This window comes from Akebia trifoliata, chromosome 9, assembly GCF_017979445.1.
Source record: "Akebia trifoliata isolate Shusen 1 chromosome 9, ASM1797944v1, whole genome shotgun sequence".
NCBI classification, from domain to species: domain Eukaryota; kingdom Viridiplantae; phylum Streptophyta; class Magnoliopsida; order Ranunculales; family Lardizabalaceae; genus Akebia; species Akebia trifoliata.
The window spans coordinates 14207809-14231817 of record NC_141383.1 but is presented as its reverse complement, the minus strand read 5'-3'; the positions used below and the strand labels follow the sequence as shown (position 1 = coordinate 14231817).

General features: G+C 33.5%; 3 protein-coding genes across 3 annotated transcripts; all 3 read left to right on the top strand.

The window, feature by feature from the left end:
* The first annotated feature begins 569 nt into the window (after positions 1-569).
* LOC147394347 (LEAF RUST 10 DISEASE-RESISTANCE LOCUS RECEPTOR-LIKE PROTEIN KINASE-like 2.1) lies at positions 570-6777 on the top strand. The gene is made up of 3 exons (XM_086453588.1): positions 570-1414; positions 2111-2155; positions 5556-6777. Exons 1-3 carry the CDS (start codon positions 640-642, stop codon positions 6641-6643), a joined length of 1908 nt encoding a protein of 635 aa, XP_086309714.1. The 5' UTR covers positions 570-639; the 3' UTR covers positions 6644-6777.
* A 4627-nt stretch (positions 6778-11404) lies between these two features.
* On the top strand, positions 11405-23272 carry LOC147394345 (LEAF RUST 10 DISEASE-RESISTANCE LOCUS RECEPTOR-LIKE PROTEIN KINASE-like 1.2). The gene is made up of 4 exons (XM_086453585.1): positions 11405-12280; positions 19368-19412; positions 21731-21991; positions 22153-23272. Exons 1-4 carry the CDS (start codon positions 11479-11481, stop codon positions 23052-23054), a joined length of 2010 nt encoding a protein of 669 aa, XP_086309711.1. The 5' UTR covers positions 11405-11478; the 3' UTR covers positions 23055-23272.
* Positions 14377-19361, top strand: LOC147394346 (LEAF RUST 10 DISEASE-RESISTANCE LOCUS RECEPTOR-LIKE PROTEIN KINASE-like 1.2). Its single transcript, XM_086453591.1, has one exon. It carries the CDS (start codon positions 16052-16054, stop codon positions 16955-16957), a length of 906 nt encoding a protein of 301 aa, XP_086309717.1. The 5' UTR covers positions 14377-16051; the 3' UTR covers positions 16958-19361.
* Positions 23273-24009: the final 737 nt, after the last annotated feature.

The window sequence follows — 24009 nt, the reverse complement described above, 5'->3', positions numbered from 1 at the left end:
AAATTACTTGCAATGAGATGTACGTCCCATGGTTTGTTGAAGACATTGAAAACCTGTATATAGGGGTGGTGGTATCCAAGAAAGACACAAGGTTGTAAAAAGTCCATGATGAGGATTTGGATCAAAGGTTGATCTCAGTGATTTGAATTGTTGACGTACGGGCATTAATAAAAAAATAAATAATAAAAAATTACTAATTAGATCATCAAGGTATCATCGAAATTTGGGGGCAGTTAAAAAGAAATATCTAATGTAAATAATAAAAAATTAATAATTAGATCATCAAGGTATCATCGAAATTTGGGGGCAATTAAAAAGAAATCTGTTCATTAGGGTAATTTTTCAAAAAAAAAAAACCTATATTAAATGATTCGGATTAGTTGATCAAGATGTCGATTTTTCTATGGCCAATAATACATTTTGGTGGTGACTATAAATTCAAAAGGCATTAGTCATGAGTGAGGCCCTGACTTCAAAGTTCAAACTTTCAAATACTCGTAAAGGTCAAAGTTAATAGAACCCATTTTCATCACCCTCCACTCATTTTCTATATCTTTTTGTTTTTTTTTTTTTCCTTTCAATCTGCCATCATCATCATCATCTTCTTCTTCTTTCTTGTTCAATCTGATTCCATCCCAAATGAATCAAAATAACTTATTCACATTCAAAGTGTTCTTCCCTTTTTGGGTAAATTTAAATATCATCACCTTCTTCTTAATAGTAGAAATCGCTCTATCTGTTGACCAACAATTCGAAGCATGTAAGCCTTGGAACTGTGGCAATAACATAAACATAAGCTACCCTTTTTGGGTCCAAGGTAAGCAAAATCGCTCTTGTGGTTTACAAGGTTTTGAGCTTACATGCAAGAATGACAAGCCAATTCTCAATATGTCGGGTGATGATTATGTTGTACGCGATATCTTCTATGAAAATCAATCAATTTGGGTCACTAATGCTAAGATTTTGGCTAATACCTGCCCTTCTTCCATTCAAAATCTTAGCCTTCCTCCCACTCTATTCAGTTTTGGGCCTAGCCATGCTGAACTCTTTCTCTTTTTCAATTGCACCGCTCCGTTTCCTAGTAAGGAGTACCAATTCAATCCCACTGGTTGTTCTACTTATAATTCGACTCGATGTTCTCTAGCCTTGTTCAGCCAGGATCACAACTTCAATTATTTGATGAACCATTCGGGAAATTGTGAAAATAATGTGGTTGCGGCGGTTGATAAGGATGATGATAAATTGTTATATAGGGACGATATTAACATATTGTTGGGCAATGGATTTCATTTGGTATGGAAGGCAATAAATTGTAGTGTTTGCCAAGGAAGTGGTGGGCGTTGTGGGTTTGATTACAGCAAAAACAATTTCATGTGTTTCTGCACCGATCGTCCGCATCGAAAGCATTGCCATGGTAATAACTCACTCTATGACTTCTCTTTTCATTAGCATTTGTTTATATTTATTATTAATTATTATTGTTGTTGATGTTCCTTCTCTGTTTTTTATTACTTTTCCTTTCTTGTTTTATAGTTTTTTGTCCAAATTGTCATTAAAAATGGCATCCAAGAATTAGAATACTAGGAAGTCAAATTAATGACATGTCATTTTCAAATCATAACATGTCTATCCTCTTTCATTTAAAATTGCACAAACTCTTTCCTTTCCCAAATGCAAGCTTGGGGGTTCTTCTACTTCTCATCTAACATTCTTTCACACATTTCATGATTACATGGGTTACAGATATTTTTTATGATAAATTATCATTAATGATGGAAAGGCATATTGAAGGAGGCTGGGAAGACCTACCCAGAAGAAAAAAAAAACTCCTCTAAAGGAGGTTGGTGTCTCTATGACCTCAATGAAACTTATCCAATATGGCGACTTGGAAAACAAAAACGAAATGACATGAGTTCTATTCTTTAGAGTTTAGATAATGTTATATGCTGCTTCTCACCATTTTAACCCTTGTTGAAATCTAGCAAACCCTGATTTGAGCCATGTGGTTTATCTGAAAAGTATGGTGGAAAAGAGAGTATCAAGTGCTGTAAATGAAATAATAATAAGGATTGAAGTAGTGACCTATCAGTTTGGTCTTGTTTGTGATCAGTTTCAGGTGTTGCAGGGAGCAATGTAAAACTGAAGATTGGAATAGGTATGATATCCATCATCTAAAATTTCTATTGTTGAACTCTGACATTTGTGTAAAAAGCCATCATTCTATTTAAATTCATGAAAAACGCATTTATCAAAAAAATTATATATATATTCATGAAAAAATGATTAGAACAAATTCTTTCATGAATTCGTAGTTCATTATTAATCTGATGTAATGCAGAATTTAGCTTGAAAAATAAACAAATGAAAATTGTTAGCAACAATCCTCCAATAATGGAATAAGTCCTGTTGTAACATGTGTAAGTGTTATCAATTTCAATTATATTAGAGGCAAGATATATAGTGTAATAAGATATAACCCAATGACTTTATAATGCCATCTTAACAGTTATAATATCTTTTATTAAAATGTTTTGTCTAATCAATCTCTTAAGAACATCTTTGTTTACGGATTCTTTAACCTAAAAAAACACCTTTAGTTTGTGTTATTAGATATATAAAAACCAAGATTTTCATGAATGCTTTCATGTAAGAAGTCACATAAATAAGTTTTATTTAAAGAAATGAAGAGAAAATATAACAAAAAAGGGTTTATATTTTGTTTTGAAACAGACCTAGTCTTTTTATAATGGTATGTTCTTTTTCTAACTTGTCACCATCTGTTCAATCATTTATATTCTTTATTTTCTAGAGGAAATTTTAATTTTTATAGAATTACTGTATTTTTAGAAGTCATAAGGGCTAACAATAACGGTCTTTATATCATGGGTGTTATTTATGTAGACAATCTAACACTATAATGGCATTGCTGATGGTTGTTAATACCTTCACCAAATCAATACCCCCTTAAGAACATATTTTTGTGTGATTGACTTGCACTAATCAAATTAATGTTCATTGAATGTGCGAGGCAGAGTTAGGATGTTGAGATTGATGTGTTACAACTGGCAAAATAAACTTAGAAATGAGAGCATCCATGGAAGTTTAGGAATAGCTCCAATAGGTGCTAAAATTAGAGAGCTGCTATTGACACCCCAACTTTTACATATTACACCCCATTTTCTTCAATTATTTATCACACCTCAATTAAAGAGTAAAACACATTATTCAAACACTACAGAAGTTTGACTCAAATTATAATTTCAACATTACAAAACATAAGAACACTCACTTAGAAAATTTCAGTGTTTGTTTACAATTATGATTAGGCTCATATAAAATCGTAAACCCCAAAAAATAGAAATTTAACAAAGAAATAGAAAATGAGAGAGCTTCAATTGGCACCCCTACTTTTACTTATTTTTAACCATTCACTATTATTTAATTGTGGTGTAATAAGTAAAAGTTGGGGTGCCAATAGCAGCTCTCTAAAAGTAAAGGTAAGTTATTTTAGATAGTTTGGGCATATGCAAAGAAAGCTAATAAAAACAGCAATGAGATGGAGCAATTTGATGCAAAGTGAGGGCATTCAAAGGACAAAAGGAAGACAGGAAATGACATGGATAGAGTTGGGAAGAAAAGATTTGCTAGAGCTTGCCATCTGGTTCATTATGGAGTTAAATGGAAAAAATGGATTCATCCCCACAATCAGGGAAGGTGTAGATGATGATGATTATGTGTTCATGTCAAAAGTTCGTTAGTTTATTTTAAGATTTTATCCTGCATAGGGTTTAGCTTAATATAAAGAGAAGAGGCTACAACATTTTTGGTTCATCTTTACTTTTGTAATTCAGATAATCAAGAACAATTTATCAAATAATTTTTATGCCTAGTAAATTATTCAACTGAACTCCCAAGAGATTACAATATTGCAGAGAACCTCAATCCTTATATCCAGAACAATTTTGTCCATCCAATGTACAACATCTCTAAGAAGCCCGCAAAAAAGATGTTATATTATTTTCTATTCCCTATGACTTCTGTAAAATACGTTTCTATAATTTTGGTCAATTTTGTTGGATGCAGAAAAGATTTTTCTCAGCCATCGTTATGGAAATATACCATCCAATCATATATATCTTGAAGAGTTTGATAAAACTTATCAAATATCATCATGGCCTGGATTTATGTGTCCAATAGAAATAGAGAAATTATGAATTAGAAGAGATAATTTCTTTAATAAGGTGGTGGATCCTCTACTATTATTTGCTACAACTCAAGTGTAATGTTAATTACACAAAATACCCATGATGTACCTACACAAGTCTAGCATCACTGGTTTGTAAACCAAAATAACTAGTACATAGTAAGAATAAATTCCTATAGGGATAGCTGATATATGTGGGAATACATCTTTCACTGTATACTCTTTGAATTCGGACTAATAAATGATTGAGATAATGTCATCTTATCTTATAGAGACTATATATGTGTCATCTATTTAATTAGAAGCCTAGTCTCTCTCAGCTATGATTATTTCAGGTTAATAAGAAACTGCACAAACAAGTTTTTTCACTTTGTTGTCCAAAACCCTTTGTACCCATCCTACAATATGTTTCTTGAGAACCTACTTTCATCTCATGAAAATTACAGGAATGCCCACCTAATGTGATTATGCATGAAGATTGATTATCTTTATATAAATCACAATGAACAGAATTTATATATGAGGAAAATGGATTTGCCAGGACAAATATTTCAAACATTATTCTTCACAATTTGTTGAGGGTCTCAGCCGTAATTTGCAAATATCATTAAAGAATATCGGTGTCAAAGTTCCAGCATATTTCCAAGGATTTTTCCCTGAAAATAGCATAAATGGTGTTCTAAATCTCTCATAAATAAGATAACGAATTTGGAAGTCCACCACCTATTAAGACTCTTCTGAGTCAAAAATTTTTTTATTGAAAATACCTAAAGATTCATTTTGTAAAACAATTAGTAATGGTTGAAATAAACTAAATCGGTCCAACCTAACATGCTTAGTCAATAGTTACATTGAATTTTTGAAATGATGGTAAATTTTGCAAATTTATCAATTAAAACATAAATCAAGTGCCGACATAGCTAAGTTGGTAAGACGTGTGGAGTGTTATTGCCATCTGCTAGGTTCAAATCCCATTCTACCCAACTTCACCTTTCTAACCATTAACCCCTTCACTAAATATATATATAAAGTTAATTCCAATATTTCATGCATTTTATTTTCTGCAAACCAAAAACTACAATTTTACATGATCACTAGAAAATATTCTCTTGATTTTATCAGTGCCTCACTGTAGTAAACTTTTAACATTACTTTTCATGTAAAATTGAACTTTTCCTACACTCTTCTTACTGTACATTCTTCACAATTGTACATGATGGTTTCTATTTTTCAACATGTTAGTCTATTTAAACTCTGTATTATCTTTCTTATTCTTTCAACCTAGAACATTAATATATCCTGGTTCCAAGAGTAAATTACTTGCCTTTTGTCCTCTGTTCTTTGCTCACAGGTGTTTCAATAGCTGGAATCATTGTTATAGCTACAATGGTAGTTATATTATGTTGCTTGAGAAGAAAATTGTCTTTAGATAAATTGTTCTTTTGGAAGAAGAAAACAAAGAATTCTCAAAGTTTTGAGTTGTTTCTAACGAATCATGGATCTGTGAGTCCAAAAAGATACAAATATTCAGATATCAAGAAAATGACAAACTCCTTCAAGGAAAAATTAGGCCAAGGAGCTTATGGTGACGTGTTTAGAGGAAAGCTATTTGATGGGCGTATGGTGGCTGTGAAGGTATTGAGAGAATCAAAAGGTAACGGAGAAGAATTTATTAATGAGGTCGCAAGTATTAGCAGGACTTCCCATGTTAATGTCGTCACTATGCTAGGTTTTTGTGTTGAGGACTTCAAAAGAACTCTTATCTATGAGTTCATGCCCAATGGATCTCTTGAAAAGTTCATATATGATGAAAAACCATTACAGAAATATCCTCACTTTCAATGGGAGACGCTATACAAAATTGCTATTGGCATTGCTCGGGGACTAGAGTACTTGCACCGTGGTTGTAATACACGAATAGTACACTTTGATATAAAGCCTCATAACATTCTTCTAGACCAAGACCTTTGTCCAAAAATTTCTGATTTTGGGCTCGCGAAATTGTCACTTACAAAAGAGAGTATCATATCGATGATGGGTGCTAGAGGGACTCCAGGGTATATTGCACCGGAATTGTTTAATAGAAACTTCGGAGGAGTCTCACACAAGTCAGATGTATATAGCTATGGAATGATGTTGCTCGAAATGGTTGGAGGAAGAAAGAACATTGACGTGGGAGTAGAAAATATTAGTGAAATATATTTTCCACTTTGGATTCACAAGCGTCTCGATACATGCAGGGATCTTGGACTACGTGGAGTTATAACTACAGAGGATGGAGAAATTGCACGAAAAATGATTTTAATAGGTTTGTGGTGCATACAGATGGATCCATCAAATCGGCCTGCAATGAATAGAGTGTTGGAGATGTTGGAAGGAAGCCTCAATGAATTGACAATTCCACCCATGCCATTTTTCACTTCTCCTTCGAGATCATGAGCAGCATCTTCAACCACATCAATTCTGTAAGACAGTTATTCTATGCTGCATCTGAATATTTCTTTCAATCGGGAGGAATTAAAATCCATTTCATTTGATGGGAAAATAAGTAATTTATGTTTTTGTTCAGATTATGAATACATGTTATAGTAATTTGTTTTGTATGTCTAAGATTAATTGCAACAGATGGATGATAATATAAAGAATTAAGGATATAATTTCACTTTCTATAATTTATATAAATATTTATTGTATGGAGGCAAGTGTGATTGTGATATTGATTGATTTTTTAATTATGTAAAATTTTGATTAGTTTTCTAATTTCTTTGAAGTATACTTGCATTATATTTATTTTATTAAAACTAGGTTTGTTGGGTTACATTATTATCTTGAAAAACAATTAGTTATAGAGTTAGAAACCGGATTTAAGTGTGTGATCAAAGGGATGGTAAATAGCCAAATATCAAACAATCTAGAGGATGGCCATTTACCGTGAATGTTGTATCTCTCAAGCTTAATTCTACGATCTTTTTTCTATGCAAAGGAGGAGCTAGGGCCATCCCCGCGCACCTATTTCTATTAGTTAAAGAAAGGGAGAAGTCTCCAATTGCATGTTTTTGATAGGAGGGAAAATGTTTCCTCATGTTTTGAAATATAACTAAATTTTATTCATGAATTTACTCTCTCTATATAAACAAAGAGAGAAGAAATAAGTTTTGGAAACAACTTCTAAATTTGCACTTAATAGCTTGTTAAACTTACTAACTTAAACAACTACTAATTAGTTATGATTCTATTTTGAGCAAGAAAATGGGAAAGTTTGTTTAGATGATAATTCCTTCTACCAATCCTCTAATATGGGTCATGCCCTCCTGATGAAAAAAAAAAGACTTTAATTGGAGCCTCTTCTTCGTCAAGATTTCTATTGTCATCTATGTCGTCATTGACAACAAATTCCGAGCCACTTGCTATGAATCCTTAGGTTGCAGGGAAAATTTTATTGGTTTGCAAGTCGAAGTTGGTACAGTTTCTCTTATGGCTTCTTATAATGAAATAATTCAAAACATCAAATCTTCTTGGCCGGTCATTTCTATCACAAAGTCCCTAAATGAATATACCAATCAAGGCTCGCTTGGACCACCGCCTCTATATGTTTTGCAAGATATTTGAGTTCATTTTGGTTAGTTCCCGCACCTTGTCCCAATTGTACTATCCAAGTTTTCATAATTAATTGGTTTGAAATACGTCAACATAGTTGTCAATATTCAAAATCTATGACATCATCAAAATAAACGTCGTTAACGAACATAATGGGTCAACGAAATCTAGGGTGCAGACCTCATCTTACATTTCACAGGGTAACTTTTGTCTATTTTGCAAGGGAATTTACTAAAATACCCCAATATTTTCTATATTCAAAAGGATTGGTAAGTAAGGTATATAAATACTAAGAGTGATTAATGCTAATTACAATTTCTAGATTAGGCTTACCTTCTATATCTTGGTTGATGTAAACTTTATAATAATCTATTAAGATTCATGTAATGTTCATCCAAGATTCCTAATAAAATTAGTTTTCTACATTATAGATCGTTTCAATGTAATTTATTTATATGGTTTGTGTGGATTTTTAAGGAAAAATAAGAATTTTAGGGTAAAAATAAAAATATTTGGAAAGAGGTTGAGACAAGATCATCTTGAAAAAAAAAATAAAAAAAAAAATAGTCCCTCACAAGAAAGACCGAGGTCTAGGTGGTATGTCATCTATTTTAGCTTTCCAAATTTGAAAAATAGGAGTAGTACCTCATGAAAACCTTAAACAAGTTAGTGTTTATAAATATTACACATAATTGGAGAGCTTGAAAAAATTGTTAAACAAAAAATATCTTAAGGTATAAAAATCTATCGCTCTTTACTTGCTGTATGTCTTGACTTGGTACTTTTGACTATTGGGGTGATAACTGAGTCAGCTTTAGTCCTATTGTGATCTAAGTATCCAAATAATGGTTTTAAAATCCTCTCGCCTTCCTAGTTCGTATGACAAGGAAAAAAAAAAAAAAAATTCTTATTTTCTTATAGATAAGATAACAAGTACTTAATTAGTTTGTATATAAAAAAAAAATAATAACCCGATCCAATAGAGTTTTTTATATTTTAAAATGATTAAATTGGTCATTTTGGATCTTAGACAAGTCAATGTGAAGGACCATTCACATTGATCATCTCGCTTGGTCTTCTCCAAGACTAGGATTACTTCCCCAGAGGTCATCTCGATGTTGGACAGGCTTTAAAACCATGTTCAAAATACTCTTTGATTTATTTGAAAACTACCTAATGGAGGTCGACATGAGCCAATTAAAACAAGTCATTACATGTAAAATGTTCATTTTTTTCTAAGGACGTGTAGAAATATGAATAAACGAGTGGAAATTTGATACCAACGATTGAACAAAGAATTAGACAACTCCCAAAAATTTCATCGACACGTTGACCTAAGTAATTGGATTTGCTCACACAATACCGATCTTAGTATGATTCACTCTAGCTTTGTGGATCATAATGAATCAAGAAAGAATATATTTGTGGATTCAACGATTGTTATTCATTGAATTATTTTCATGGGATTTGACGAAAATAATAGAGTACATATTTGAGTGAATATAATTGTGAAGAGACAACATATTTGCCTGCGAAATCCATTACATGTAAAAATGAAAAAACAAAAGTACTTTTTTATTTTGTATATATGGTACTTTTTTATCCTCCAAGACATCTTCAATTCATTAAAAGAATTTGCTTCTCTTAGTGCAAGGATTGCTGGTGAAGAGTTGATTCTTTTTATTGTTTTACTAGAATTTGCCCGTCTTTTGGGTTAAAGGGGTAGAAGATAAACAAATAATAATGAAATTAAAGAATTATTAAGAAAAGAGGTATAGGGTCAGGGTATCTTCTTTTAATTAAGGAGAGTAAAAGAGGAAAGATAGTAAAGTTTGATGGGATAGTATTGAAAAAGAGAAGCGAAGAAGAGAGGAAATACAATAAAATTGAAAGGGGTAAAAAGGAAAGTCAATTTTATTGTGGACTTCACTCAATCATAAATGGAATGTACGCTTATCTTCGTAATTATAATTTAGGATTCCACAGTTATGTTTTATTATATATATGTCACGAAATAAATTGAATGCATATAAATTATAAAGATCAATATTATATCTTATTAAAGTGTCATTTTAATTAACTTTGAGAATTATTTTAAAATTTTCAAATAGATATATTTTAGCTTTATAACAAATAACAAAAGAATTTTCAAAGTCGAATTTGAATCAAACCAAACAACAAAAGAATAAGGTGACAGTAGGGGTGCCCATTTAATTGGAATTGACATTATAATCGAAAATGAAAATCTCAATTCTAGTGCTTTTTTTATTAGAGTTGATTAGAAAAGGGAATAGAAAATCAAATTGATTGAAAACCATAACCGATGAGAATCGAAAATCAAGAAAATTTAACGAGATTTTTTTTTGGCATTTATGATTTTGATTCCATTAATTTAAGAATCGACCTATGATGGTCTGTGGCCATTAGTCCCAAGCACTTGAGAAGAATGAATGTTGACATCTAATTTCATAAATGCATGCGTCATTTGAAAATTGTGAAAGTGAATATTGGTGGAAAGTTTCCAACATCTCTGAACCGTAAGATAAATTGAAGAGTAGAAGACGCGTTGACGGTTCTATGCGTGAGCGACCCGAATATTTAGATGTTACATTTGCAACTAAAGTCTTAACAAAAGTGGGTCAGATTACACAACCCACGACGCACGGCTAAGTCAATTTGAAAGGGGCTCCCATACGTAGAAAAAGCGACCTCAATTTGTTTTTGTGAATATTAGAGATACCCCTTCTATTTCCGTGAATATTTTAGATACCTCCTCTAATTCTAAAATAATGACTTACTCCCTTAATATCTAAAAATGACTAAATTTTTTTGAATCAAAATACACTAATCTGGAACGTGAAAATCCTTGTTTTTTTATTGAAAAAATTAATCTTCTTCAATTACTCAATCTTTACGATAAAAAAAAAAAAAAAAACTTTTTTAGGGTCAATTTTTATATTTTTTTTCCACCAAAGATTAGGATATTTTCTCTAAAATTTCCTAATCTTCATTTTTTAATTTGGTAGGAATTCTTTTATGTTCCCCAATGATATAAAAGACAAAATAAGAGGAATATTTAGAAAAAACAAGGATTACATGAAAATTATTTATTTTCTTTTTATTGATTTAAGAGACAAAACAAAATATAAAATAAAATAAAATAATTAATCAAATTGTAAAACCAAATAAAACGAGGGAGGGCGTTTGTTGACTGAATAAATAAATTTATTTCTTCAAGGTGGGAAAGGGATCAAGGTTTTTTGGTGTAAGAGGTTGAATAGTGTATTTGACCATGGTCAACGGGTATGCTATCAATTTAAATCAAGATGCTCTTTTTTCTATTTTTTATTTTATTTTATTTATTTATTTATTTTTTTATTTTTTTTGAGGATACACCATTCCTTTCTATTAGTCTCTCATAAAACACCATGGTCAAGATATATGATCAATTTAAAAAGAACATAGAATAATAGTTAAAATATTCACCAAAAATATAATAGGGGTGTATTTGTAAATTATCAAAAACCAAACAGTCTCTTTCATAGCCACCTTCTTATAGTCAACAAATGAAAAGCATGTAACCTTCTTCATGTTTACTGTTTGACTCTTCTTCTCCCTTTATCTCCCCTTCTTTCAAAATCACTCTCACATCTCCTCTGTCCCCAACAACTCTCTCAATGAACCCATACTTGTTTCCCTCCTCTTTCTTATTGTTCTTCATCTTCATCCATCTACCCATCTCTCTAACCGAAGACAGCGAACTATTCATCCAATGTCGTCGCACATTTAATTGTGGAAAGTTCTCCAACATCACTTACCCTTTCTATGAAAACACCAGGCCTAAAGAATGTGGTCATCCAGAATTCGAACTCACTTGCCACGATAATACTTACACCACAATAGAGATTAATTCACATACATACCATGTGTTAGAGATCGATCAAACTGCACAAATACTCAATATCTCTCAGTTTCCTTCCTTCAACCCTTTTTGTCCTCATAAATATTTTAATACCACCTTCAATACTTCTCTCTTTAACTTCACTCGTGATTACCAGAACCTTACTTTGTTCTATGGTTGTAAATCTTTGCATGAAATACCCTATATTGTTTCATCCTTCACATTCTCGTGCTTTGAAGATGATATGGATAGTAATGTTTATTCTATCGCTGAGCCGACATCAAGGGATAAATTATTGCAGAATTGCCGTGATAATGTTTTAGTTCCAGTTTTTGAATCGGATGTGGACAAGGTTTTCAGTTATCCGTCAAGACTGGATGATGTTCTGATGAAAGGTTTCGAAGTGAATTGGAGTATAAATATCAAACAGTGTCAAGATTGCGTTAGATCAGAGGGAGGATGCGGGTATAATCCCACTACAAATAGTTTCGTTTGCTTCTGCCATGATGGACCTTGTAATACCACATCTCCAGCATCTCCAGCATCTCCAGCACCTCCAGCATCTGCAGCATCTCCGAGTAAGTTAATTTCGATTTATTTTATTTTTAAATAGAATTTTAATTGAGGTAGTAGTAGTGGATATATGAACACAATTGCAATAACAGAGGACATGAATTTAAGTAGTGGATATGAACACAATTGAAACTCGGCCGATTTTTTAAAACTTCACTGAGTCAGTTTCGATCAGTTTTATGATTTTTTAAATGTTTATGATTGGTGTAGAATGGGATTTTATGATTGTAGCATCTATTAGTCTAGTTTATACAGGAAACAAACGATTCTTTGAAATCCAAATATTTTCAATTTAGGTCTAATTAGTTTGAACCAGTTTGGGAGGATTTCACTCATCCCAGTCGAGTTGTCCTAGATTCAGGTAGCTCGATCTTATTCAAAAATCTGGTTAAAACCATGGTACTAGCAAATTTCTTCTTATTTATTTATTACTTTTGTTGAGTTGCATGGAGAAGATATCCCATCCCACGTGTGTTAGGGTGGTGGGAGAATTATGAGTTTTCAACTTCACACTCAACTCAAAGAATCTACAACCACCAAGACTTCCCTCCCCTTCCACTAGAGAAACCTTGGTAAAGTTAGTTTCCCATTCTCCAGCACCAGCAACCGGGAATGTAGGTTGTACATCTTGAATTGGTCAATTTTGTTGGATGCAGAAAAGATTTTCCTCAACAATCGTTATAGAAATATACTATTCAATCATATATATCTTGAAGAGTTTGATCAAACTTATCAAATATCATCAACACTTGGATTTATGTGTCCAATAGAAATAAAGAAATTATGAATTCGAAGATATAATTTCTTTAATAAGGTGGTGGATCCTCTGCTGGATATTTGCTACAACTCAAGTGTAATGTTAATTACGCAAAATATACATGATGTACGTACACAAGTCTAGCATCACTGGTTGGCAAACCAAAATAACTAGTACTTAGTAAGAATAAATTCCTATAGGGATAGCTGATATATGTGAGAATACATCTTTCACTGTATACTCTTTGAATTCAGACTGATAAATAATAATGAAAGCGCTCTCTCTCTCTCTCAATGAACTCATACTTGTTTCCCTCCTCTCTCTTCTTGTTCTTCATCTTCATACATCTAACCATCTCTCTAAGCAAAGACAACGAACAATTTATCCACTGTGGTCACCCATTTAATTGTGGAAACATCTCCAACATCACTTACCCTTTCTATGGAAACACCTACACTTTCTATGGCAACTCCAGACCTAAAGAATGTGGTCATCCAGGGTTCGAACTCTTTTGCTACTATAATATTTCCACCACCATAGTGATTAATTCACATATATACCAAGTGTTAGAGATCGATCAAACTGCACAAATTCTCAATATCTCTCCTTTTGATTTCTTCGACCCTTTTTGTCCTGATAAATATTTTAATACCACCCTCAATACTTCTCTCTTTAAATTCACTCATAATGACCAGAACCTTACTTTTTTCTATGGTTGTAAACATTTGCATGAAATACCCTCCTTCAAATCGAAGTGCTTGAATGATGATATGGATAGTAATGTATATTTAACCGCTGGGCCGACAAGAAGGGATGATTTATTGGAGCATTGCAGTGATAATGTTTTAGTTCCAGTTCTTGAATGGAATGTGGACAACGTTTTGAAAAATCCGTCAATACTGGGTGATGTTCTGAAGCAAGGTTTCCAAGTAAATTGGATTATAAATATCACACAGTGTCAAGATTGCGTTGGATCAGAGGGACGATGCGGGTATAATTCCACTACAAGTAGTTTCGTTTGCTTCTGCCATGATGGACCTTGTAATACCACATGTCCAGCATCTCAGAGTAAGTTAATTTCGATTTATTTTAGTTTTAAATAGAATTTTAATTGAGCTAGTAGTAGTGGATATGAACACCATTGTAATCACAGAGGACATGAATCTACGTAGAATTGAATGGAGGAGCCCGATTCATTTAGCCTGAGCTAAAATTGTTGGGTTGAGGCTTTGATGACAATGAAGATTATGATGTTAGAACATCACCCCTGTGAAATTTGAATGGACGATCCAAAATTCTGTAATTTTTCATTAAGTTTGACTAAAATATATATGAACATATAAAAAGATTCAATCCCTAAGTTGTAGGGATGAGATAGATAAACAGGGCTGATCCTTGATCCAACATTGAAGCGTGCACATCAAGAACACGGCACCTAATTTGCTGATTAAGTATTGCAAATGATATTTGCCCAATGTTTTTGTAAAAAATGTGTGCTATCTGTTGTGAGTTATAGATGTATTGCTGTGCTGAGAACTGGGATAAAGTCTTTTTACGAACATAATGACACTCAAGGTCTATGTATTTTGTCTGTTAATGAAAGACCGGATTTTCTGCTATGCGGAGAGCAACCTGAACATCACAAAACAAAGTAACGGATTGGGGATTAGGAATACCAAGATCAGTCGAGAGATATTTCAACCATTGAAGTTAGCGTGCGTGACACATCTGCAAGGCCCGACATTCAGCTTCTGTAGAACATTGTGAGACTATGCTTTCCTTTTTAGATTCCCAAGTGATAGGACTAAAACCAGGCATAGTCCAATAACCTTTAGAAGAATGTCAAGTAATAAGGCACATAGCTTAGTTTGAATTACAAAATTCATATGGATGAAGACTAATCGAGGATGATTAAAGAATGCCTTTTCCTGGAGATCCTTTTCTCAGGGAAACATTCATATGAGTGGTGCGGGGAGCTTGCATTAATTGACTCCGGATATGAATAGTGGAAGCAATGTCGGGCTTGGTTATGGTGAGATATATAAGACAATCCATTGAGCTCTTGTAATGTGGAGGATCAGGTAACAATTTACCATCGGCAGGAGGAAGACAAAGATGTTTCACTATAGGAAACGCAAATATGTGACAGAGACATCCAAAAATATGATACTAATGTATAAGAAGTGTAATGGAAAGCATAGACATCTGAAAATATGTGACAGAGAGCCAGAACCAAATAAGAATTGAAAGGTGAAGCGTGCCGAAGAACCACGGAAAAAAAATTCTGATTTATACTTCATTGGATAAAACCATGTGCAATAGATGCAATTGTCTACAATTATGATATAGACATATTGTACGTGTAACCAAGAAGAAAAATGGGAGAGGGCTCCCAAATATGAATAGCCAATAGGTATTGATTCCAAGGGTAGAGAACAACATATATTATTATGTGTTTTTTCCCTGATTGATCATATCCAAGATTTGATGTAGCAGTAGTAGACTAGTAGTAAGTTTCTCTAGGAGCTCTGTTTACAATTTTCATTTCTGTTTTATTCCAATATTCTTTTTTATTATTCTTTAGTCTAAAATACGACCATCCCATGTCAATCTCTTTCGTTGCATTTCACCTTCTACACCACCTAAAAAAATTCAATTTTGATTGCAATGCTTTTAGCTGTTACTGATGATGGTGATGTTGCTGTTCTTGATATGTAGTATTGACCTTGTAATTCGTGTTTCTTTTTCTTGACAAGTATTATAATCAGTCTTTAGAAATATTATATCTTGACAATGTAACCTACTCATGCATTCTCTGGAAAACTTGATGTTAACATCATACACGTATAGATAGAAAGTTCAATCAAAGAGGGGGATAAACAAATAAAAATTAAAAAAGAGAAATAAATTTTTTTGTCTAAAAGACTGCAAAACAAGTCAAACCAATAACACAAACCTCTTCATTTAAACCCTTTCCTCTCTCTTTTCTCCTGTATCTTCTTCAATCCTTTCCTTGTAAATGGATCGCCACAGCTCGTTTATGTTCAAAGATTTCTTCCCAGTTTTTCTCAATTTCATCATCCTCAACTTAGTAGTAATGACTGTGTCAGTAGATCAACAATTCAAATCTTGTGAGCCTCAAAACTGTGGGAATGGCTTGAATATAAGCTACCCTTTCTGGATCGATCATGTTCAAGAAGAGTACTGTGGTTACCCGGGTTTCAGGATCAACTGTAAGAACCACGAGCCCATCCTTCGGACCTCTGGCAACGAATACATCATCCAAGATATCTCTTACAAAAATCAGTCATTTCAGGTGGTCAACTCAGGTTCAATGGATAAAACCTGTCCAATTCCTCTTCAGAACTTCACCTTCAATCGTGCACCCTTCAAATTTGGGACCAATGTTGCCAATCTGCTATTTTTCTACAACTGCACTTTGTTTCCTAAAGGTAACATAATTTATCCAAATCCTTGTTTTGCAAATTCCACCATTCATTCATACGTCCTGTTTGTGCCTCCGGGTCTTTTGAGCAACTTGAAGCGTTCTTCATGGAATTGCAAATATTCGGTTGGTGCACCTGTCGAAGTTGATGGAGAGATGATGAATTCTAAATTATTAGATCAAGGAAACTATGGAGTGATTTTGAAGAATGGGTTTAATTTAAAATGGACTGCAAGTGATTGCAATGAGTGCATTGAAAGCAGAGGACGTTGTGGATTCATTAAGGAAAAATTTGTGTGTTTTTGCCCTGATCGACCCCATCCCAAAAGCTGCAATGATGGTATGTCTATCACAGATTGCTGTCGTGTCCAATTTTTCTCTAGCATTATTTCTAAATTATGCTCTTGTGGCTTCAATAGCAGAGAAGAAGTTTCTTCTTTGGCCTTTTTTCTGTATAGTTTGTGTCTTAGTGAAAACTAAGAATTTGAACTTGTGAATCAGTAAACAAGAATAGAAAGTCTATTGTTGACAAGTATTCCAGGGAGTAGGTGATCTCTCTCTTTCTCATATTATATATATTAGTTTCTGTTAGTCTAACTAAAACTGACCAAATCAGCCCCCTGTGAGACCCTCTGAACACATATATCTGACTGATCATATAATACTATTATTTAAAGAGCTTCTATTGCCACACCAACTTTTGCTAACGCCACTCCAGACATGTGCTTTCTTCAGTGATTTACATATGAATTGAGGTGGCGTTAGCAAAAGTGATTGGCAATAGAATCTCTCTATGTAAATTCATTATTCTTTGATAGTCAACAATCCAAAAGTTCTATATTTCTGATGGCTAGGATCATCTGGTAGTGTCCGTTTTACTCGTAGAAACTCTCTCCTAAGAAGGGTTCATCAATAGGAACATTCAGAGAAAATAACTTTTTGCTGTTGTTCATTAATTTGTGATTAGATAAAGATTGGGGAACAAAGTACTAAGCATATTGGCTCATGGTTTTAAGATCTTGATTTTGGGATTGTATTGGTACCCGTTGGTTAAGGTTTGAACGGGCCGACCTGATCCGATTCAGACAAGTCAAACCATCCCAAACTGGCTCCACCTTAATTGATAAATATATGTTCAGATTTAAATAATATTTATTTTCCTATTACAAATTGGGTTAATATATTCTACAATCACAAAATCTCATATTATATAAATTACAAATATTTAAATTCTTAAAAAAGAAAAAGGAAAAATAATTGAATCTTACTGGGTTCCATTCTTTGGAGCTCAAGACCAGCATGGGAAAGGTACCAGGCATTTCCTCTCATTTTCATTTGTTTGATGAAACCATGTTCCTTAGTGTTTTCTACCCAGTAGAAAAGCTATGCAAAGAACCTGGAATCAACTCATGTCCTTTAGGACTAAGACCCCCTATGTTTCCATATGTGGCTCCACAACTCTTAGATTTTTCTATGGAAATGTGTTTCCATAGGCCCTTCTTCCAACCTTTATGATAAATCCCATTCTTCCTCCCTTGTTTTTTGGAGCACTATGGGGGTGTGGTGCAAAATCTCTACTTGAGCAACCAATCAGTGGCATGTCATTTTGAAATCATACCCAACATGCCAATCTTTCCCCAAGTCTTTGTTTCTCAGTCTAAGTCAAATTAATGTTTCAACTGAAAAAGACAAGGCTGGTTGAAATACCAGCGCTAACCATGGTATTGAAACTCAGCCCATTTTTTAAAACTTCACTGAGTCAGTTTCGATCAGTTTTATGTGTTTCTTTCACACTTGTACATGATATTTTATGATTTTTTAAATGTTTATGATTGGTATAGAATGGGATTTTATGATTGTAGCATCTATTAGTCCGTTTTATACAGGAAAAAAACGATTATTTGAAATCCAAATATTTTCAATTTAGGTCTAATTAGTTTGAACCAGTTTGGGAGGATTTTACTCATCCCAGTCGGGTTGTCCTAGATTCAGGCAGCCCGATCTTATTTCAAAATCTGGTTAAAACCATGGTACTAGCAAATTTTTTCTTTGTTCTTCTTATTTATTTATTACTTTTGTTGAGTTAGGTAGAGAAGATATCCCATGTGTGTTAAGGTGGTGGGAGAATTATGAGTTTTCAACTTCACACTAAACTCAAGAACCTACAAACACCAAGTATTCCCTCCCCTTCCACTAGAGAAACCTTGGTAAAGTTAGTTTCCCATTCTCCAGCACCAGCAACCGGGAATGTAGGTTGTACATCTTGAATTGTGGCGAACCCGAACCAAAAATCCAATTTCAGACAGTAGGAAAGTTGGCACTACGTGGAAGAATTCAACTACGTGGCCAGAGGATACTAACTCACTTGAAATCTCATCTCTGTGATTTACTCAATAATTTTACATAACATGTCTATCCTCTTTCATTTAAAATTGCACAAACTCTTTCCTTTCCCAAATGCAAGCTTGGGGGTTCTTCTACTTCTCATCTAACATTCTTTCACACATTTCATGATTACATGCGTTACAGATATTTTTTATGATAAATTATCATTAACGATGGAAAGGCGTATTGAAGGAGACTGGGAAGACCTACCCAGAAAAGAAAAAAAAAAAAAAAAACTTTGGTGTCTCCATGACCTCAATGAAACTTATCCAATATGGCGACTCGGAAAACAAAAACGAAATGACATGAGTTCTATTTTTTAGAGTTTAGATAATGTTATATGCTGCTTCTCACCATTTTAACTCTTGTAGAAATCTAGCAATGATTTGAGCCATGTGATTTATCTGAAAAGTATGATTGAAAAGAGAGTATCAAGTGCTGTAAATGAAATAATAATAAGGATTGAAGTAGTGATCCTATCACTTTGGTCTTTATTTGTGATCAGTTTCAGGTGTTGCAGGGAGCAATGTAAAACTGAAGATTGGGATAGGTATGATATCCATCATCTAAAATTTCTATTGTTCAACTCTGACATTTGTGTAAAAAGCCATCATTCTATTTAAATTCATGAAAAACGCATTTATCAAAATATATATATATATATATATTCATGAAAAACTGATTAGAACAAATTCTTTCATGAATTCATAGTTCATTATTAATCTGATGTAATGCAGAATTTAGCTTGAAAAATAAACAAATCGAAATTGTTAGCAACGATCCTCCAACAATGGAATAAGTCCTGTTGTAACATGTGTAATGGTTATCAATTTCAATTATATTAGAGGCAAGATATATAGTGTAATAAGATATGACCCAATGACTTTATAATGCCATCTTAACAGTTATAATATCTTTTATTAAAATGTTTAGTCTAATCAATCTCTTAAGAACATCTTTGTTTACGGATTCTTTCACCTAAAAAAACACCTTTAGTTTGTGTTATTAAATATATGAAAACCAAGATTTTCATGAATGCTTTCATGTAAGAAGTCACATAAATAAGTTTTATTTAAAGAAATGAAGAGAAAAGATAACACAAAAGGGTTTCTATTTTGTTTTGAAACAGACCTTGGTCTTTCCATAATGGTATGTTCTTTTTCCAACTTGTCACCATCTTTTCAATCATTTATATTCTTTATTTTCTAGAGGAAATATTAATTTTTATAGAATTACTGTATTTTTGGAAGACATAAGGGCTAACAAAGATGGTCTTTATATCATGGGTGCTATTTATGTAGACAATCTAACACTATAATGGCATTGCTGATGGTTGTTAATACCTTCACCTAATCAATACCCCCTTAAGAACATATTTTTGTGTGATCAACTTGCACTAATCAAATTAATGTTAAAAATTTATACGATAACAATAGACCAGCCATATTAAATAGAGTTGGATGCTGGGTTGGCGAGGAAAAAAATATGTTCATTGAATGTGGGTGGCAGAGTTAGATGTTGAGATTGATGTTTTACAACTGGCAAAAAAAAAACTTAGAAATGAGAGCATCGATGGAAGTTTAGGAATAGCTCCAATAGGTGCTAAAAGTAGAGAGCTGCTATTGACACCCCAACTTTTACATATTACACCCACATTTTCTTCAATTATTTATCACACCTCAATTAAAGAGTAAAACACACTATTCAAACACTACAGACGTTTGACTCAAATTATAATTTCAACATTACAAAACATAATAACACTCGCTTAGAAAATTTCAGTGTTTGTTTACAATTATGATTATTAGGCTCATATAAAATCCTAAACCCCAAAAAATAGAAATTTAGCAAAGAAATAGAAAATGAGAGAGCTTCTATTGGCACCCCTACTTTTACTTATTTTTAACCATTCACTCTTTTTTAATTGTGGTGTAATAAGTAAAAGTTGGGGTGCCAATAGCAGCTCTCTAAAAGTAAAGGTTAGTTATTTTAGATAGTTTGGGCATATGCAAAGAAAGCTAATAAAAACAGCAATGAGATGGACCAATTTGATGCAAAGTGAGGGCATTCAAAGGACAAGCGGAAGACAGGAAATGACATGGATAGAGTTAGTAAGAAAAGATTTGCAGGAGCTTACCATCCGGTTCATTATGGAGTTAAATGGAAAAAATGGATTCACCCCCACAATCAGGGAAGATGTAGATGATAATGATTATGCATTTGTGTAAAAAGTTCATTAGTTTATTTTAAGATTTTATCCTGCATAGGGTTTAGCTTAATATTTACACTTGAAGAAAATGTTTCTTCCTATCAATGTTATGTGATCTGGGCCAGATCAGTCTAGCCAGGCAACTCCAGCTAGTCTTGCTTGACCTCAAACTGAAGTTTCATGTTGTTTCCATATTCTTTTCTAAGGTACAATTTAAACTCTAAATTACTTCCTGATCTACCCGGATTTGTGTTATTCTGAATTTGGTTCTAAACAATACAACTGATCTTCCCATCCCCACTTATTGCATTGGTCATAGCCCAACATATAGGCAGATCAAATGTCTCCATCACCCTTGTGTAAAAATTAACCTTTTTTCAGAGATTTCAATCGAAAACCTATAAAAAGGATGTTGTTTCTCAGATAGTTAAGATATACATTACCAATATATAGAGCATGTTAATCACATGGGCAAGAAATGAGTTAGGAAGTATGAACTTCACATTGCATCCCGCCATGAATTTACTGTCTTTCTGTAGCATTCACCACACAATTTTTTTTTTTCATTTAAAGGTTTCTTTTTAATCTAGAGATATTATCCTATGATGCACCATGGTGTGCAAGTTAAGCAAAGCATCCAAGCGCTCCTCATTTTTCAGGTGTAGGCGCAGGAGTAATGGGCATCCTTTTGACATGTATCGTTTTCATTATCTATCTACGTCGTAGAAAACATCACCTTTCTACTTCAACCCTTATGCCTCGAAACATCTCTCCTGATCCCTCCTCGAAGCCAGACCTCGAAAAGGGAAGCACGTACTTTCAGACTCCTATCTTCTCCTATGATGAGCTCGAAGAAGCCACCAACAACTTCGACTCCACTAAAGAGCTTGGAGATGGCGGCTTCGGTACTGTATACAAAGGTAAGAACTAAGAAATTCAGTTTAACCTCCCGATTGTATTTATTCTTGAGAGATTCTATTTCCACATCTTGAGGTGGCATTAGCAAAAGTTGATGTGGCAATAGGTCTCTTTTTTTTGTGCTTCGTCTGATGTATTGTTGTTCTTGGTTATTCTTTAACAGGAAAGCTCCGGGATGGACGTGTTGTTGCAGTTAAGAGGCTTTACGAGAACAACTGCAAGCGTGTTGAACAGTTCATGAATGAAATAACAATTCTCTCACTCTTACGCCACCCAAACCTTGTCTCCCTCTACGGGTGCACCTCTCGCCACTCCCGTGAGCTCCTCCTAGTCTACGAATTCATTCCAAATGGCACTGTTGCTGATCATCTACACGGAGAACGCGCCAAAGCTGGATCACTCACATGGCCTATCCGTATGAATATTGCCATAGAGAGTGCCGATGCACTGACATACCTACATACGTCTGATATCATACACCGTGATGTAAAAACCACTAACATTCTCCTTGACAACAATTTCCACGTCAAAGTTGCAGATTTCGGACTATCCCGACTCTTTCCCACAGATGTCACCCATGTCTCCACTGCTCCACAAGGGACACCTGGCTATGTTGACCCAGACTATCACCAATGCTACCAACTTACCGAGAAGAGCGATGTTTACAGCTTTGGAGTGGTCTTGATTGAGCTTATATCATCAAAGCAGGCCGTAGATATCTGTAGGCATCGACATGAGATTAATTTGGCTAACATGGCAATCAACAAGATCCAGAGTCGTGCATTACATGAGTTGGTCGACCCGTTTATTGGATTTGATTTGGATTACACTATTAAGATGATGATTACATTGGTGGCAGAGTTGGCTTTTAGGTGTTTACAACAAGAGAAGGAGATGAGGCCTTCTATGAGGGAGGTATTGGAGGATTTGAGAAGGATTAAGAGTGATGAATATAAGATTGAGAAAGTAGAGGTGGATACGTTGTTGAAAGTTGCACTGCCTTCGCCAGATTCCGTAACGAATAAATGGATTAGCAATTCTACTACACCTAGCACTAGTGGATGATTGATGTTTCATTACTAATTCTCTGAGAAGATGGTATGACTATGTTTTTCGTGGTTAGAAATAAGTGTATTAAATTTTCATTATGCTTTTCTTCTACATTTTGTTTCCTTGTTCAATATGGAGTGATGAGAGCCATCATCAACTACAGCAGTTTTAAGTTCGAGGTTTATGTACATATTGCTTTTACTTTATATTAATTAAATAAATATTTAAATATACGTATTGTTCTCTGTATTTGTTCGCATATCGTATTTTTTTGCATGCATATCCTTAATCATGTAATTATATTCGTCATAAGAAAAAAAAATGTCAATATATTCATTCGACATTCTTTTATTTTTCATTAATCATATGCTTTCTCTAAGTCAATAAAAATCGATTATAGGTTCATCTTTTCTCTAGTCTCAAAATTGGTCTTCTGATATATGCATCTTTTTATTAATTTTTTTTATCAATCACTATTACTCATAGTTTAAAGAAAAGTGTTGGAGTCTAAGAGCTTTAGGATTAAGTAAATTGAATATGTAGTGTGGAAATTCAGTACTTACATCCATGAAGAGTAATATTCAGTAAAAAATTATGGTCTAGAAAGTAACCATTTTTGTTATCTTGGATCTATTATATAGAAGGATGGAGAGATTTAGGAAGATGTAAATTTATAAGATGAGATAGGAAACATGAAAGCCTAACGCTCTTAGTAGCAAAGATTTAGTGGGAGTCCACAACTATTTAGTACATCAGTGTTTTCATGGCAACCATTTTTTTAACGGAACATGTTAAGTACGAAATTTGATGTATCATCGAAGGAATGGAGTGATGATTGGAGATTGGTGGAATGGAATCCACACTGATACCAAAAATCCACGATTTTCAGTGTTTAATCACATTCAATGTAATTTTTGTATGGCTGTTTGCATTGATGAATATCAACTGTTAACAAAAGTTCATTGTTTCG